Genomic DNA, 17,049 nt, shown 5'->3' on the forward strand with positions numbered 1-17,049 from the left:
GCCTGGATTCCTGTCTAGTACAGACTCTTTATCCTTACCTGCAAAGCCTCTGATGGCCTTTCCCCCTTATCTTTCTGCTCTCATACCCCAGGCATCCCTACCTGTGACCTTTCTTCTCCCAGCCCTACTGCCTCTGCTGCCTGCAGGTTTTCCTGCACCCTCAGATAAGACACCCTTTCTCCCTTGCCTGATGTTGGGTTGTATTCAACTATGCTCTACTCAGAGTAGACCCATTAAAAGTAATGAACTTAAATTGGTCATATTTTAACTTCAACAGGTCTACTCTGAGTAGGATTAGCACTGAATAGCACCCTTGCGATGCCACCTCCCTCCCAATCCCTCCTCAAAACCCACCTTTTCTGAGAACCTTTTGGCAAACCCCTTAGTCTCCATCCCCTACTGAAGGTGGACTTGTGAAACAAATGCAAAGTCCTTCCCCTGCATACTGCATACTCCTGCCTCCCTCTGTGTCAAATATTATACTGTGTAAGCTCCTCAGGGCAGAGACCTGTCTTCTTATACTGTGTGCAGCACCATGCACATTGACGGTACTATATAAGAAAACAAACGACAGAAATACACACTAGGTTTTTTTTTAAAAAAAAGTTAGTTCTTGGGATTCTATGCAAGAAAGCAGATTCATCAGCAGAGGCCACACTCCACTCCAAACAGTGTCAGTGCCAACCCCTGGACACACCCCCTCTGCCTGTCCAAGGGCACCTTACAAGTATATGGTGTGAAGTACAGGCAAGTGGGTATCCCATGGGGAATAATGCGTGTTGCAGTACATGTGCATGTGCCCTAGCATTATTGCCACAGCATTACACATTCCTGAACAAACCTGGTGCATGTGAGACTCCATTCATGCTTAGCAACAGCAGCCTTATGCTCCAAGCAGATCACACCTGCCCCCGTCCCAAAAGAACCACCCTAGGGAGGGTTGGAAACATCTTTATGGATTTTATTAAAATAGGAAACTCAGACCAGACCCCAAAATGCCAAGGGAATCAACAGGCCTTTTTTTTTTGTGGCCGGAAATGCACTCCCCCACCAAACCCCACGTACCCACCCCCAGATTATTACAAATTAAAAAATACCTCCACGCCCCTGTGTCTCTGGGGGGCACACCGGCCATGCCTGCCATCCCATAGTAATAATACTAGTCATAAAAAATCCCCCCGAACCCTGTGCGCCTGGCATTCCCGCGTGCTCCAAAGGTGAAGGGGGGGGGAACCCTGGCACCACCATGACCTTCTGTCTCTTTATTTAATTTCTTTATTTTGTATATCCCATTTGGATGAAAATAGAATTTTGATGGAAAGCGGATCAAAATAAGATTTTTTTCTTTCCTCTCCCATTTTGCTTGGGTTTCTTTTTCTTCCTAAAGTTTATTCCCATGACCTCAAAAGGAAAACAAATCAAAGAGTGATCCTTCCTTATTCTGTTGTTGTCATCTTGCTTTCTTTCGTTCTTCCCTTTTTTTTTTAGTAATACAGCAGGTAGTTGGATACAGAAACAGCCCTGATCTGTATATAAAAAAAGTCTCCAATGTAAAGGGAGAACAGTAGAAAAAGAAGACAAGGGGGGTGGGGGTGGGGAGAAAAGAAAGGAAGGAAGGGAAAAAAAGATCAGACAGAGGGAGAGCGTAGTATCTTGTTCTGCAAAAGAAAAAGAAGAGAACATAAAAGGCTAAATTGGTGAGAACCAAAGGTGTCCACTTGGGTGGGGGCTTGGCATCCAAGATCTGCCATGGCGGTGGAAAGATCTGGGGTTTTTTTGTTGGGGGTCGGGGAGGAGCTTTTCCTCAACTCCCCCCCCATGTACGAATCCACTGCCACCCCCCCACCACACAAGTATTCCCCGTTGCCTGGGTCTGTTGGGCGTCATATCTGTGTCTCTTGGACATTCTCTTTAGAGCTGCTCTTGAACAAAAGAGGTTCATGGATGGAATTAAGCATGGGGTTCTTGGAACCGCAGGTGAGGGGTCCGCCACCACTGTTGTTGTTGTAGTGGGCCTTGAAAGCAGCATAGTGGTTGAGGTGGTCGTGCTCGATGGCAGGAAGAGCCAGATGGCTGTCGCCGGGCCCCCCGGCCGTGGCAGGCAGCTCATCTTCAACGTTGATGATCTCAATGGTACGTGTGGGCCCATGGTGCTTGTGAAGCTGGTGCTGCTTGCGGAGTTTATAGAAGACAATGAGCATCACAGCAGCCATGAAGGTGATGGCCACAAAGCAGCCAATGATGATCTTGGTGGTTTTCATGACATCGTCTAGGTCCTTCATGCCACTTTCTGTTACATCTGTGATAGGGATGGTGAACGGCTTCTCGGTGCTACGGGTGCTGCGTGGGGTCAATGAGGTGGTGGAGTAAGTCATGCCCCAGCCCTGTGATGGTGTTGGCCCAGGCTCTTTCTTAGTAGGAACAGATTCGTCTGGAACCGAGTCCATAGTCTCCACAGTCACGGTAGTGAAATAGGTGTAACCTGTGGTGGCTGGGTCCACAGCTGAGACATTGAGTGTGGCCGAAGCAGTGGTGTTACCAGCTGAATTAGTCACCATGCAGGTGTACTGCCCTGTATCCTGGACAGTCACATTAGTGAAGTTCAGTGTGCCATCATGGAGGACGGAGATGCGCACCCGGTAGGAACCATGCGTCATCAGTGTCCCATTGGGCGTCAACCAGTTGACTGATGTCATGGAGGTCCCTGTCCGGCATTTCAGCTCAGCTGCCATCCCCTCAGTAACATTGAGGTCAGTGGGAGGCTCCACTATAACTGGGGCATAGCAGGTGAAATGGCTTTGATCCAGCTCTCCAATATACCGCCCTTTGAGGTTTGGTGGGGCGTGGCACCGGGCACAGCAGGTGGTGTTGTTGGGCACTGTCTCCTTGAGCCACCAGCTGAGCCACAACACATCGCAGTTGCAGTGCCAAGGGTTGTGATTGAGGTGGACACGCTCCAGGCGGTGCAAGGGAGTGAAGAGATCGTGTGGCAAGGACATCAAGTTATTGTGAGAGAGGTTGAGCTCCTCCAAGGACTTGAGGTCATCGAAGGCATTGCGTTCAATGGTAGCCACCTGGGCATGCATCAACCACAATTTGCGAAGGCTGGTCAGCCCTTGGAAGGAGCCTGGCCGGATCATGTCCAAGCGATTCCCAGACAGCTCCAGTTCCTCCAGCCGCACTAAGGCTGTCAAATTAGGGATGTCCTTTAAATTGCACATTCCCAAGTTCAGGTAGCGCAAGTTGACCAAGCCTTCAAAAGCTGCCTCCGAGATATATTCCAGCTTCTTGAGCTCTCCAAGGTCCAGTCGGCGCAAGGAAGGGACTCGGTTGAAGGCATAAGAAGGGATGCTTTCAATAGGGTTGTTCCTCAGCCACAGCTCCCGTAACTTGGAGAGGTACTCAAAGGCTTGCGTGGGGACAGTGGTCAGCCGGTTGTCAAAGAGCTCCAATGTGTTGAGGTTGGGCAAGCCATTGAAGGCTCCAACCTCAATCTTACGGATGAGGTTCTTGCTGAGCTGCAGAATCTCAAGATGACGAAGGTGCTTGAAAGTGTCAGTCTTTATGACCTGGATGTTGTTCTCCTGCAAGTTGAGGTACCGCGTGTTGATAGAAATGCTCTCGGGCACCTCCACAAGCTCCCGGCGTGTACAGATGACCCGACTGGCCTGGTTGCTGCAAGAACAAGCAGCTGGGCAGGAGGTGGGGGAGGCTCCACCCAAAACAAGTGATGGCAGCCAAAGGAAGAAGAGGATGAGATGCTTCCACACCATTCTAGATATTCCGGGTGCCAGCAAAGGCTTCCGAGTGCAGCGGCGGGTGGCCATGTCCAATGTTCATGCTTCAGTGAAGAGCAGGGTAGGTGCTCAGGTCTTTAGAAACTGAGAACAAGAAACAAAAAGAAAGAGAAATAAGCCAGAATCTGATACTGGATCTCAGGAGCATGATAGCTATCAGAAGCACTATCACTCACCCTAGTGAATGTATTTGCAGTCGCTTTAGGACAAAGGAAAGGTCTTCTTTGCACAACAAATCATTGACTTGTGCAATTCATTAGCAATGGCTATTAGCCTAAATTATATGGTTTTTACAAAGAATTAAGAAAATTCACAGCAGACAGATCTATAATCAGCTATGAACCATGGACAATATTAAACCGAATCTGCATATGAGCCTTACCCAACCTGGCGTCCTCCAGATGTTTCTGGACTCCAACTCTCATCAGCCCGAGACTCCCATCAGCATGACCAATAATCAGGGATTATGTGAATTGGAGTCCAAAACATCCAGAGGACACCAGGTTCAGCAAAGGCTGCTGTACAGTGTTCCATGGCAATGCACCTCGGAGGCCAGAGACTGGGAGGCAGAAAACCAGGGAAGGCCATTATCACCTTCAAGTCCTTCCCCAGCCTTCCCCAACCTGGTGTCCTCCAGATATTTTGGACTACAACTCTCATCAGCCTGAAACAGCATGGGAAGGCTGCCTTCCCCTTATAAGTCTATAAGTATCTTGCTGACTGTTTGACTTGCTTCCCCCTCTGGCTCAGTTTCACACTACCTCCCAGTGGGAAAGAATGAGGCATGTGTGAATTAATGAGCCTTCTCCTTGCTCCTCTCATTCACTCAGGAGCAGGTAAGCAGACATCAACAGCAGGGAGGGTCAGCAACAGGATCAGGAAGCTCCAGTGATTGGCAGTGTGCTCCCGACTGGGACAGGGTTCTTGATGGTACCCAAGTATACCATCCCTTGACACTTTCCCTTACTCCTCTGCTGTGTTTTGGAAAGTTTTGGACATGTATTCTCAGGCCATGAACGGTTCTGATGAATCCTGTGGAGTATCACTGTTGTATGTGCAAAAAGAGAATGCAACCCAGAATGTGATCATAAAAATGTAAGAGTAGCCTGCTGGATCAGGCCAGTGGTCCATCTAGACCAGCATCTTGTTCTCATATTGGCCCACCAGATGACCATGGGAAGCCCGCAAAAAGGACCTAACTTGCCTTCAGAGGCATTCTGCCTCCAATGGTGGAGGCAGAACATAGCCATTGTGATCAGTGATGTCCTGTTGCCATGCATTGCAAAGGAAAATTAGTATTACTGCTGCTGTTGTTGTTCTGTTACTGTTGTTGTTGTTAATATCCATTTTACGTGTTCATCCTGCCCTTCCTCCAAGGAGCTCATGGTTATCCCTCCCACTTGCCATTTCATCATTTCAGCAACGTTGTGAGGTAGGTTGTGCTGAGGGAGACTGGAGCTATTAGCCAAAGATCACACACAAAGCATTGGGTATGCTTTAATGGATTCCTGCATTGAGCAGGGGGTTGGACTTGATGGCCTTATAGGCCCCTTCCAACTCTACTATTCTATGATCAAGCATAGCATTAAACCCAGGTCTGCCCAGTCCAAGTCTGCTATACCCCAATGACTCTATGAGCATGATGAACACGTTGCTGTTTGAGGATGCCTCCTCACTACTGAGGAACCCAAAGGATTGGAGGAACACAGTTGGAAAAACATTGCTGTAAGTGTCAGATGTTGAGAACTGGCTGCAGGACAGCCTTCTCCAACCTGGTGCCCTCTATGTATTGTCGAACTAGAACTCCCATCATCCATGAAGGTTGGCCAGGCTGGCTGAGGGCTGTCAATGTCTGGAGGGCACCTGGTTGGCTGCAATGAAACATAACAGGAAGGGCAGCCAAATACCAGGGCTACTTTTAACATTTGGCTATTCCCGTCTTAGAAAGCAGAGTGTCCTTACATGACTTGGCCATATGATAATGGACAGCTGAATCCCAGGTGGAGCGGGCCCTATTCTAGTAATGTTTGTATTGTTTTAACAGTTTTGTGTTTGCTCCCCTGGGCTCCTTTGGGAAGAGGGGCAGGATAGGAATTTAATACATAATTAACAACCACAACATAATGATTTTTAAATGCACCTGTTCAAGAGCAGGGTTGCATAGTCATCTTTATTTATTTATTTATCCTCAATGTGGATGTCATTCTGAATCACTGAAAGAAGTGTGTGATAAATAAAATAAAATGTAAGTTATTTCAAGAATTTATAGCTTTGTTCTCAGTTTTTGATGAAAATGTCCAAAGAGGCATGCAATATAAAATGATTAAAACATTTTTAAAAATTTGTCAGCTTGATGCAAAACAAAATTTAAAAACAACAAATAGCAGCAAAATATTAAAATACTGGGTAAGATAGCTAGTAGCACAACCTATATAAGATTACTTAGCAGATAACATCAAAATCACACACACACAGTAAACAAAAAGATCTTGACCTTGTGCCTAAACAAACAGGAATACCCCCCCATATCCACACACTCCCCCCACCCAGGGAGAGTTATATCAATGGCACACCAATGCTAAAAAGGCTCTTTCTCTGGTTACCTCTCCCCCCCCTCATCTCTGAAGGAGGGGGCTCTCAGGAAAAGATCTCTATAAGAAGTTGTTAATGCTTGGGCAGATTCACACAGGAGTGGCAGTAGCTGATGCCCATTGGGACTGGCAGGGTGGAAAGCAGAGATGCCCACAGTAGGTGGAGCTAGAGCCAATGACAGGCAGAGGAAACTAATTCTAGTTTTGTCCCCATCCTCCTCCCTGCTGAGTTCTGCAAGGGCAACACAGAGACTAAGGAAGAGGAAGCTGACAGCCAGGGCTATCCCCTGGGCTGGTCATAAGTAAGGAGGCAGGCAGGTGGAAGCTGACTGAGGTTGGTGGGACAGTGCCCCATTTACCCTAATAGGCCACCCTCCACGGCATAGGAGCAGACAGTCCCATGATTACAAAGCAAGGCTGTGAGTAGGGTTGCCAGCCCTGGCCTCCAAGACGTCTTCTGTATCTTCAAAAGGTGTGCAGGGGGAAGGGAGAATTCCACCTTGTGGGTTTTCCCATTACAGTGTTGCCAGAACACCTGCACTTGGCTGACTTTCTCTTCTCCTAAAGATAGGGATCATCTCAGGCCATGAACCTGGCAACCCTAGCTGTGAGTGATTTAACAAACATAAAGTGTCCCTCACTCTTAGAATAATTTTAGGTGGTGTACTAGGTAAAAAACAGAAATCAAATTAAATTACAAAACTAATGGTTTGAGTGCATGTAACCTGCCTCCCCTGAGCCTAATAAAGTAAAGCCCCATCTATAGGCCCCATCTGTAGGCCACAGGTTATCTGGATTTTTCATTGGTGAAGTGTAAGTCATCTATTCTATTTTTTGCTCCCCACTGGAACCATAATACCCTCAAGCAATAATTAAAAAGTGTGCCTTTAACTTTCAGCTCCATTGTTTAAAAATTGGACCTCCCACCAATGAATCAATTCAGCTTTAGTTGATTAATCTACTGTCTAAAGCTTGCAGCTTAGTTAATAGTGCTCTTGAGTTACAATTACAATGAGTTACTATTCATGCATCAGATGTTGCTTGGAAGGAACATTAAAACTGGATGGACTGCAGGAGGAATTGGGGAGAGGGGGAACTGGGGTTAAAATGAGGTTGTGCTGTCAGCCTCAATGAGGACACTCTGCAGTCCAGCAGAAGGACTTGCTCTGCTCAAGCAATTATATTCCTGGACACTGCTGGGCAATGGAGAAAAAGGAAGGAGAGGGCAAAGTTGAAACATTCAAGCACAGAGAATGCATCTTTTGTTAATAAGACCTGGAGCAAATACAGGAAGCCAAGGCTGGGTCAGGATCTGCAGAAAAAGCGAGTTGAATCTTTATGAATAAACAAGGAGGGAGGGAGGGGGTGGCAAGCAATTATGTTCCTTGGGACAAGATGTTGCTGAGAACAGCAACCGGAATACTGTTGACCACTTTCTGTAAAGGGCATTGGAATACGGAGAAGGGATCACAGAAGGCTGGCCAGAGTGTTTAAGTAAGCCTCAGAGTTCTCTAAAGCCCCTGATAAAGTATAATTAGCTAAAAATAGAGCAGAACCTAATTTGCTTCCCCAAATTCTCTCCTATGGATTTTGATGCAGCATCTCCACCTGATATTCTCCAGTTAATTGATATCTGAACGTGCTTTGATATCCAATCAATGTTTAGTACCAGTCTTTGACACACGGCATTTGAGTTCAAGACAGGATGATTTGACAGCTGATAGGTGACAGTAGTTGGTCACTGACATGTAACAGCATTTAGCAGTATTTGATAATGAACATTCAGTGATGTTCACCACTTTATCATTGACACATTCACAATGGTATTCAGCATTTGACTGCTGAAAACTTATCTGATTTCCCATTTGCCATCTGTAGAAATCAAAACATTGGCAAGATGCCAGCATGTCTAAGGCTGCAACCAAGATGCATGTACCTGGAAGTAAGCCCCATTGAATTCACAGGGGTTTACTTCTGAGTAGACTTGCACAGACTGCACTGTTAAAACCCTTAAATTTGAAAGAAAATGTCACAGCCAGATTATGAACTCTAATTTCAAATTTGAAATAGCTCTTGCAAAACTGGCCTGACCTACAAGAGACAGGTTTGTTTGTTTGTTTATATATTCAAATGATTACAAGAAGGTCACACAAAAGGTTACAACCTTTGCTTAAGCACTGGCTAAAATGCAATTAAACCATGTTGACATCCATGTGCTTGATTATCATTTGGCTCAATGGGAATCTGGTGACTCTTTTTATGAAGCCTTGATCTGGCTGGATTGCATTTTATCTTTTTTATGCTTACAGCAGTTCTCTGTTTCCATTTGTCATTATTAATATGGCACCATCAATGTGCATAGCACTTTAAAAAGTACAAAGAAAACAGGGTACTGCCTTAGAGAACTTATCATCTAAAATTCAACACAGAGGAGCCAAAAGAGAAAAGGGGGAGGGAGATGGGGGCAGAGGAAAACAGAGGAAGATTTAGAATCATAGCATGGATGGGAACTTGTGGGTCTCTGGATGTTGTTGAACTAACTCCTATCAGCATCAATCAGAAGGCCAATGGTAAGGGATGGTGGGAGCTGTAGTCCAGCAACACCAGCAGTGCCATAGGTTCCCTATCCCTGCATTATAGCCTATGTCTGGAAAGGAATGAGCTACTATGATGATGGAAATGCTACTGAATGTCAAATATTTCCAAATATTTGTTTTAGCTCTTACTGAGAGTTTCTCAGTGCAGGAAACATCACAGGCAGACATTGGTCATGTGAAATTTCAATACAGTGAAGTTGCTAGTGCAGAATCCTGATGATGAACCAACTACCTCTGTATTAAAAGTCACTGAAGTCAAGGGTGCTTAAACTGGACACCCTTGTTCAACACTGTAGGTCATTTTCAGGCCATCATATATTTTTAGGGAAATTCTGCATTCCAGCCACCTTTGCACATAATAGGCAAATGCCTAGGCACAACTGGTTGATTGGTTAGTGTAACTGGACTTAGATCCTGCCACATCACCAGGGCCCAGGGGAGATACTGATCTCACATTACTGATGCTTCAGGAATTAGGTGTTGATTCAGAGTATGGACAAGTCCACACCATACATTTAAAGCATGTCCTGGGAACTGTAGTTTGTTAAGGGTGCCGAGAATTGTAGCTCTGTGTAGGGTAAACTGTAGTCACAGGATTCTTTGAGAGAAGCCACATACTTTATATATATGGTATGGATATGGACTACGTCACACTCAGAATAAACACATGACTAACAAGTATATTGATTTAATTGGGTTGACTCTGAATATGGCTTAGTCAGATATAACCCCATATTTTATTATGAACTGACCTGATCCACACCTCCTGAACTAATGTGCAGATCAGATCAGAGCTATCATGCTGCTGCACAGTTCTCTACTCAAAATGAGCATTTTTAGATAAAAATATGCTTAGAGATTATAGCATTTTTAAATAAGAAAATAATATGGACATGAATATTTTTACATTTTATTATATTTATTTAAACACATTGTTAACTTTCCTTCATTGTGAAGGGATACCAGGGCAGCAAACAATAAAAATGTTCAAACTTATTTTAAAACATACTTAATTTTTTTCATACTTAAATATTTTAAAACATATTTCAATACGTATTTAAAGGCAAATTTTCATGCTTTAAAAAAAAATAGATTAAAGCAGAAATAGAAGAGAATGGACTTATGAATGAAAAGTGACGTGTACCAGAAAAGTGACGTGTACCAGTGCTAAGAAGCCCTATTGAAAAGGCCTGTCTTCTCCCATCTATTACAGAAACAAATTCTATTGCCAAATTGTTCTCTCCCAGCCAATTAAGACCCTTCCCTATCCTCACTCAGTCTAATCATCACTGAACAATTGCTTACCACAGGGTGAAACTAGGGACGGATAGATCTGTCCATTTCAGTTTATCACAGTTTCTCATTTTTTCCTCAGTCTAAAGTTCAGTTTGCCACATTCCTGCATCAATATGCACTTAAAAAAGAAAAAGTCCTCAGGAAAATTCATCAGCATTTTAGTTTGCATTTCTCCTAATATGCACAATTTTGTATGCAATATTGCAGAATATACTCATTTTTGCAAGCAATTTGCCTAATATAATGCAGTTTTGTATGTCAATTTCATTATTTTTTTTTGCTACTTTCCCCTAATATACAAATTTGTATACACTTTTTTGGATTGGAGATCTGCATTGCAAAATTCAGAAAAGTGTATATTTCAAAGGAGAGTTGTGTTTTGGTTGCATATGGTTCAGGAAGTGTGGATTACGGGTAGATACATAATAAAATGTGAACTGAACCATATTTCTCCCCCATCCTGAGATGAAATAGAAGTTGAGAGCCTCATATTTTTTCAGGAATTCTTTGGCTCCACTTTAACTCAAATCTATGTCTGAGAGCCAGACTAGAATTGATGGTGTGAGATCCATGTTCTGCTGTCCTGCAAGTTTTTTAAAAGGTGACTGTTTAGGGTTTTGCTTTTGGAGGGAGGGTTTTTCACCCTTTTCCCTCTCAAGGTTTTTTCCCCCCTATCTGATCCCCCTCTCCATGCTCCCAGGAGCTATTTGTCCCATAGGGCAAAATATAATGCAGTATTTTTGCTCTTCAAAAAAATACATGTGGAAGATGCAATCATGGATCTCCCACTCTTTGAACATGTAAATAAAGGACATCTCTTTTTTTAAAAAAATATGGGATAACTGTGAATGCAAAGAAACAACAAAGAAATGTTTGACCTGGGGAAAATGTCAGGAAAAAATCCTGATAATACAAGCTGTCTTGACAATGTATCCAGACTGCCTCATAAGGTTGTGGACTCATTTGTTAGATGTTCTTAAACAGAGGCTGGATGACCACCTATCAGGGATGTTGCAACAGATTTCCTGCATTGGCATGTGGACAAGATGACCTTTGAGGTAACCTCCAAACCTACGATTCTATAGGCAACAGGAAGGTATGTCCCAAACACTACAATTTCTCTGGGTTCTCTCTCAGGAGCCTGCTATGCCCAGCGCGAACTTTAACAAAGAGTGATCCAAGGGCTGTCCACAATGTCACTCCATATTCACCTTATAACTTCACTACTCCAGGACTGACTGCAGCAGCTCAGTGGGTTGCATCCCATAGCCTTTCCTGTGCCTTTGTCTTGAGCTGCACATACAGTGAGAGGCAGGCAGCCCTCCATTCAGGAATTGAGCCAGTAACCTCATCATTACTTGCAAGTGGAATCTGGCCTAGAGTATTACCTGGGCCTCTGTGGACTTGGATTCTGGAGCCCTCTTCAGGCAGAAAAGGAAATAAGAGGATGCAACATTGGTCCTTATAACTGACCATCAGTAAGATGCCCCTGGATTGGCCAGGCCTACTGTAAATATTATGTACTTTTGGCCTTGGCTTGTCAACAGAATTGTGTTTTTTGCAACTTGCACTTGAGGCTCCAAACGATGAGGTTACATTTTAAAGGAATAGAACTGTTTGGTAACTAATGTATTGTATTTATTATTGTATATTAAAATAGAGTAAAAAAAAAGTCATACTGCTTTCTAAAAGCCAGTATGAACAAGAAAGCCATAGAGTGTATTTGATGTATGCTGGATTCTGACCTTGTCAGATGTTTAGAAGAAGGACATTCCATAGCTAGTAAGAACAGTCTTTGATATGCCTTTATGCTATTCCTCAGTGTGTGGGCTTGCCAAATGGAAGATTAAAACATACAACAGTGTACTTCAGTGGGGTGTGATAGATGCTTTAGCAGAAATTTCCCATACTTTATTTTTAAAGGGCAGGATTCCCCCACAATACTGAATTCTAGAAACTTGATCTTTCAAACAAAAAACTGAATGAGAAGGTCCCAAGAAGGGGTGGGGAAGCAGATTTTTCATATCACACATTCATGAACAATTTTCAGCCCATGGATGCATAGCAGCATCAAAATGATGCTCCTTGCATGGGACAGAATACAATCCAATATACATCAGGGAGGTCTAGAGTGTGGCCAAGGGAAGGAGAGGGTAAAGCATGGCAGATGATTTACCTTGTCGCACTGATGGGATTAAAATGGTCAAAACAGGATTTTTAAAAAATCTGTAGAGTGCCTAGGCACTTAACTGGAATGAGTCAGGCAACAGAGAGTATGAATTAGTGGTAAAAGGAGAGAGAGAGAGTGAGTCAGGCAACAGAGAGTATGGATTAGTGGTAAAAGGAGAGAGAGAGAGAGAGAGAGAGAGAGAGAGAGAGAGAGAGAGAGAGAGAGGGAGGGAGGGAGAGAGAGAGAGAGAGAGAGGGAGGGAGGGAGGGAGGGAGGGAGGGAGAGTAAAAATGCACTTATAACAGTATTTCATGAGTACTTGCACTGTATGTCTATATCGGTGCATGTTTGGCTGCTAGTGGACCATCCACCCACCCCACATCATTAGCTCAGCTGCTGAAAAACAGATATCACCAAGGGTTGGGTTTGCAGAAGGCTGGGCTCCTGCTGGGAGGAAGGGCAGGATATAAATCAAATAATAAATAAATAAGTATGAAGGTGGCTAAGCAAGCCAGAATCCACATTGCACAGCTCTGAGGACATACTTGTGAAGAGGAGGATGGACGAGGAATGACAACACAGGGATCTAGGGAAAACCAGCTAATGGCAGAGTAGGGTGTCCATGCGTCCTGCTTTAGACAAGGCATTTCCCTGTTTGAAGGGCTGTCAGAGGACAGTCATCTTTTTGGAGTTCTCTATTTGGAGGGCTGTGTGGTCCAAATCCAGCTTAAATATTTAAAAAACTGGGAAGAGGGAAAGCAGAGGCCATGAAGTTGTCCACCAGTAGTTAGCACTTAGACAGCAGATTGAGCAGGTCACCTGTTCACACAGCTTTTCCCACTATGGTGAGATGTATTGTATTTCTTTTTAAATTATAGTAATTTTGTGTTAATTTATAACTATACATATAAACCAACATATGCAAATGTGTGTCCCTTTTGGGGAGGGGGTGATGCATAAGTCATCACCTGTGGCAGAGGCAGAGAGAAAGTGAAGGCAGGTCAGTGAAAGCAGGAAACTTCAGAGCAGAGAAGTGAAGATGGCAATCAGCCAGTGCGAGTGAGTAAGTAAAGAATGGGCCTGAAGAGGCAATGGCATAAAGAGGTTTGGGAATCAACCAATCAGGTGCCTACATAGCTTCCTTAACCAATATTGTGCTTGCTCTGGTTTCATGAACATTCCAACAAGTGAGAGGAAGAGTCCGTCATGGAATGCTGAAAATCACTGAAGACATTTTGAGTGAAAGGAAGGAAAGGTTGTCCTTACTGGCCCCCCAAAAATTCTGCACTACAGGCACAGAGGCAGGAGGATCTGTGTGCTGCAGGGGAACAAAAAGGTTCAAAGGGCAATCAGGCAAGGCTTGGGAGGGGCTGTTGACACAAAGGGGGTGCACTACAGAAAGATGAAGAGAGATGAATTTCAAATATACTGTAGCTGCAAACTATTGAGCCAGATCTTGGGCTGCAGGTGTCTAGTATGTGTTTTTTATTTATGTGTTGATTTTTATTTATTGCCCTGCATACCATGAAGACTCAGGGAAGGTTAATGGTACTATACATAAAAAGACAATGCCCTTGTCAGGAATCTAAATTAGCCACTAGGCAGTTAAAATTGTGTAGGGAGAGAGGGGAAATAGGGAGGGGGGGATGGGAAAAATACAAGTTAATTCCCTTCTAAAATCCTCTGGTACTCTGCTTCTCCCTGGGAGAGACACGGTATACCTTTCTCATGCAAACCGTCTACATAGCTTGGTTCACTTCAAAAGGATTTCATAATGATAATAATAAGAGTAATAAAAGTAATAATTTACTACTGCTGCACATTCATGATCTAAAAATTCTCCCAACAGACCTGAAAGGCAGGTTAGCACTGTTATCCCATGGTGCAGCTGGGAGGGGGAGCACCAATGCTGAGAGATAATGGCTTACGTAAGGCCACTTGGTGATTTCATGGCAGGGGTGAGATTCTAATCGGGGCAGGAAGACTTTCTGTTTTGCAGCTAATAACGCAATCCTATACATGTCTACTCAGAGGTAATCCCCCAATGAGTTCACTAGAGCATCTAGGAAAGTAGGCATAGGATTACAGCTTCCATCTCTTAGCCACTACATAAGAATTTAAGAAGTGCCTGCTGGATCAGGCCAATGGCCCATCTAGTCCAGCATCCTGTTCTCACATTGGCCAACCAGGAAACCTGTGGGAAGCCTGCAAGCAGGACCTGAGCACAACAGGACTCTCCCCTCCTGCGATTGCCAGCAACTGGCATTTGGAGGCAGTTAACATAGCCTGCATGGCTATTAGCCATCCAAGTTGGCGGCCATCACTGCTTCTTATGGAAGCCAATTCCATAGTTTATGTGCTGTGAGACAAAGTTACTTTCTTTTGTCTTTCCTGAAATTTACACTACGCTATTCGCTAGGGATGGAGAAGAATATCCACTAAATCGGAATTAATACCGGATTCCAAATGAATTCGACAGTCCACTATCTCTTCAGACTGGCTTCTTGCTGCGGGCTGCGGCTATAATTGGCATGGATTTTTTGCGGTGGGCCACAGCTGTAATTGGCACCGGTTTTTTCTCAATTTCCCCCCCATTTTATGTAATTATTAATTTACATAATTACGTAATTATTAATTGAAATTCATTAATTTCATCTAAGTTAATGCATTCATAACAGAGTATAGGTGTGATAAATAGGAAAAAAATATAAATAGGAAAAAATAAACCATGTGGAACACTGTGATAATTTACATAGGCATTTATATTAAAAAAATTACACACTTTTTTTTTGCAACAAAAAAACCAACAGCGATCGAATCGGCAAGTGCCAAAGCAAGCAGGAACAAAAAAAGGGTGGATCAGGATGGAACGACGGACTATCGGAATACAAGTGGATCAGAATTAGGCTGCAAACCCCATCCCTACTATTCGCTTAACAGCCCATATGCTAGGCTAGTAATAGTCCAATTTCACAGATAATGGACTGAGGCTGGAGATAGTGGCCTAAAAAGCATTTAATACGTCACTACCATCCCCACCTCCCCGGTTGTGATGACAACTCTTCTAAGCCCAGAAGCATGCTGGGTTGATCCTAGATTTGGTGCTTTTAATAGCCCTCTTCAGAAATGTCCTCCACTTGTTCGGTGAATGCATGGAGGAGGAATGCCGGCTGTGTCCACTGGTCCCATCCCTCATGTCAGATCCCCACTGGCTCCACCCCTAACCTCAGTGGAAAGCCAGAAGGGGGAGCCTGCATACATACAGCGGTAGACCTTTAGGTTCTTTGTTAGCCTGGCCTCAACTCATTTAAAAGCCATCCATTCTTTTGGAATGAAACTCTTTTAGTCAGGCTTTTAAAAGTCCATCTGGTTCAGGGTTGTCCATACTGATTGGCAACAGCTCTCCAGAGTTTCAGAACGAGTCCTTTCTTGATCTTACCTGGAGATCCCAGGGATTGGACCCTGGACCTTTTGCATGCAAAGCAGATGCTCTGCCACTGAGCTACGGCTGTCCTACAGCCATTTAGCTTTTGGCTAAAGCTCTACTAAAAGTTTTTTTAAAAAGCTCTATTAAAAGCAAAATTGCCCTACAATATCTTATCCACGGTTCGAAATATACCTTAGCAGTTGCAGTGTGTGAAATGGCAGGCTGTGCACTGCGCATAGTGTCTCGGTGTTCATTTCTGTGCATTTATAGGCATCGGAACATTCATTTCTTGCTCAGAGATTTCAGTTCTAGAGAACCTGGGGAGGGAGCTAAACCCTAAACAATGGCAACAACTCTAGTGAGCAAGTCACACAAAGAGACACCCCACCTCACCCCAAGGAAAAACAGGGCCAAGCAATTCAACAGGAGCAGGCACCGGGGGGGAAAGGAAGCAAATAGGAATAGTTGGAGCATATGCACTTCAAGAAAAAAACCATTAAAAGGTCAATATAAAAACAACTGTCTAACAGCCTTCAGTCTATTTCACAACGCATGTGAAACAAGCAAAGTCTAACAGCTGCAAGAGACCACAGGAGTCCATAATATTGTTCAGTTAAAGCGCAGGAAGGCAGAATGGGTTTCACTTGGTGTTTATAGGAGGGATGGGGTACCTCACGTGGGAGGACCAAATGTAGCCCTCCAGGCCTCTCTGTCTGACCCACGGGACTCCTTCTAGGCCATACCCCTCCCCAGTCCACATCACTGAACAACCTGCCCTGTCCCCTCCCCAACTGCTTCTCGCTGGCTAGAATGTGTCTTTGGATTGTAGTAATGCCTCTCGCTTGCCTGGATGGATGGTGGAGGAGTGTAAGCCTGTGACTGACCTCTGTGGCTGGAATGTAGACTTTTACAAAGGGAAAAGTCACATCTGTGCTCCACCCACTTTTGCCTCTGGCTCTGCCCATTACTGGCATGTAAGCCCCCATAAAGTTCCTCACAAGGAAATGCAGCCTTAAGGCTTTAAAAAAATACACCATCCCGGTCTAAAAGATAGAAGTGTAGGTGCTAAATGAGTAATTCTGGGAAAGGTGTTCCACGTCCGAGGTACCACCACAGAAAAGGCCCTGACTGCAGTTGCCACCTGCCTAACCTGTTAAGGGGGTAGCACCTG

General features: G+C 44.2%; 1 protein-coding gene across 5 annotated transcripts in view; it reads right to left on the bottom strand.

The window, feature by feature from the left end:
* Positions 1–1,078: 1,078 nt before the first annotated feature.
* LRRC4B (leucine rich repeat containing 4B) overlaps positions 1,079–17,049 on the bottom strand; it is a 133,786-nt gene continuing 117,815 nt past the window's right edge. For 4 of the 5 annotated variants that reach the window (XM_061588837.1, XM_061588839.1, XM_061588838.1 and 1 more), the window contains exon 2: positions 1,079–3,881. In XM_061588837.1, the coding sequence (XP_061444821.1) occupies positions 1,884–3,827 (1,944 nt within the window). In that variant the 5' untranslated portion in view covers positions 3,828–3,881 and the 3' untranslated portion in view covers positions 1,079–1,883. Of the gene's footprint in view, positions 3,882–11,492; positions 11,570–17,049 lie in introns of those variants that run through there. The other variant, XM_061588840.1, reaches the window with a different exon arrangement.

The sequence above is a fragment of the Rhineura floridana genome, chromosome 11, assembly GCF_030035675.1.
Source record: "Rhineura floridana isolate rRhiFlo1 chromosome 11, rRhiFlo1.hap2, whole genome shotgun sequence".
Lineage (NCBI taxonomy): Eukaryota > Metazoa > Chordata > Lepidosauria > Squamata > Rhineuridae > Rhineura > Rhineura floridana.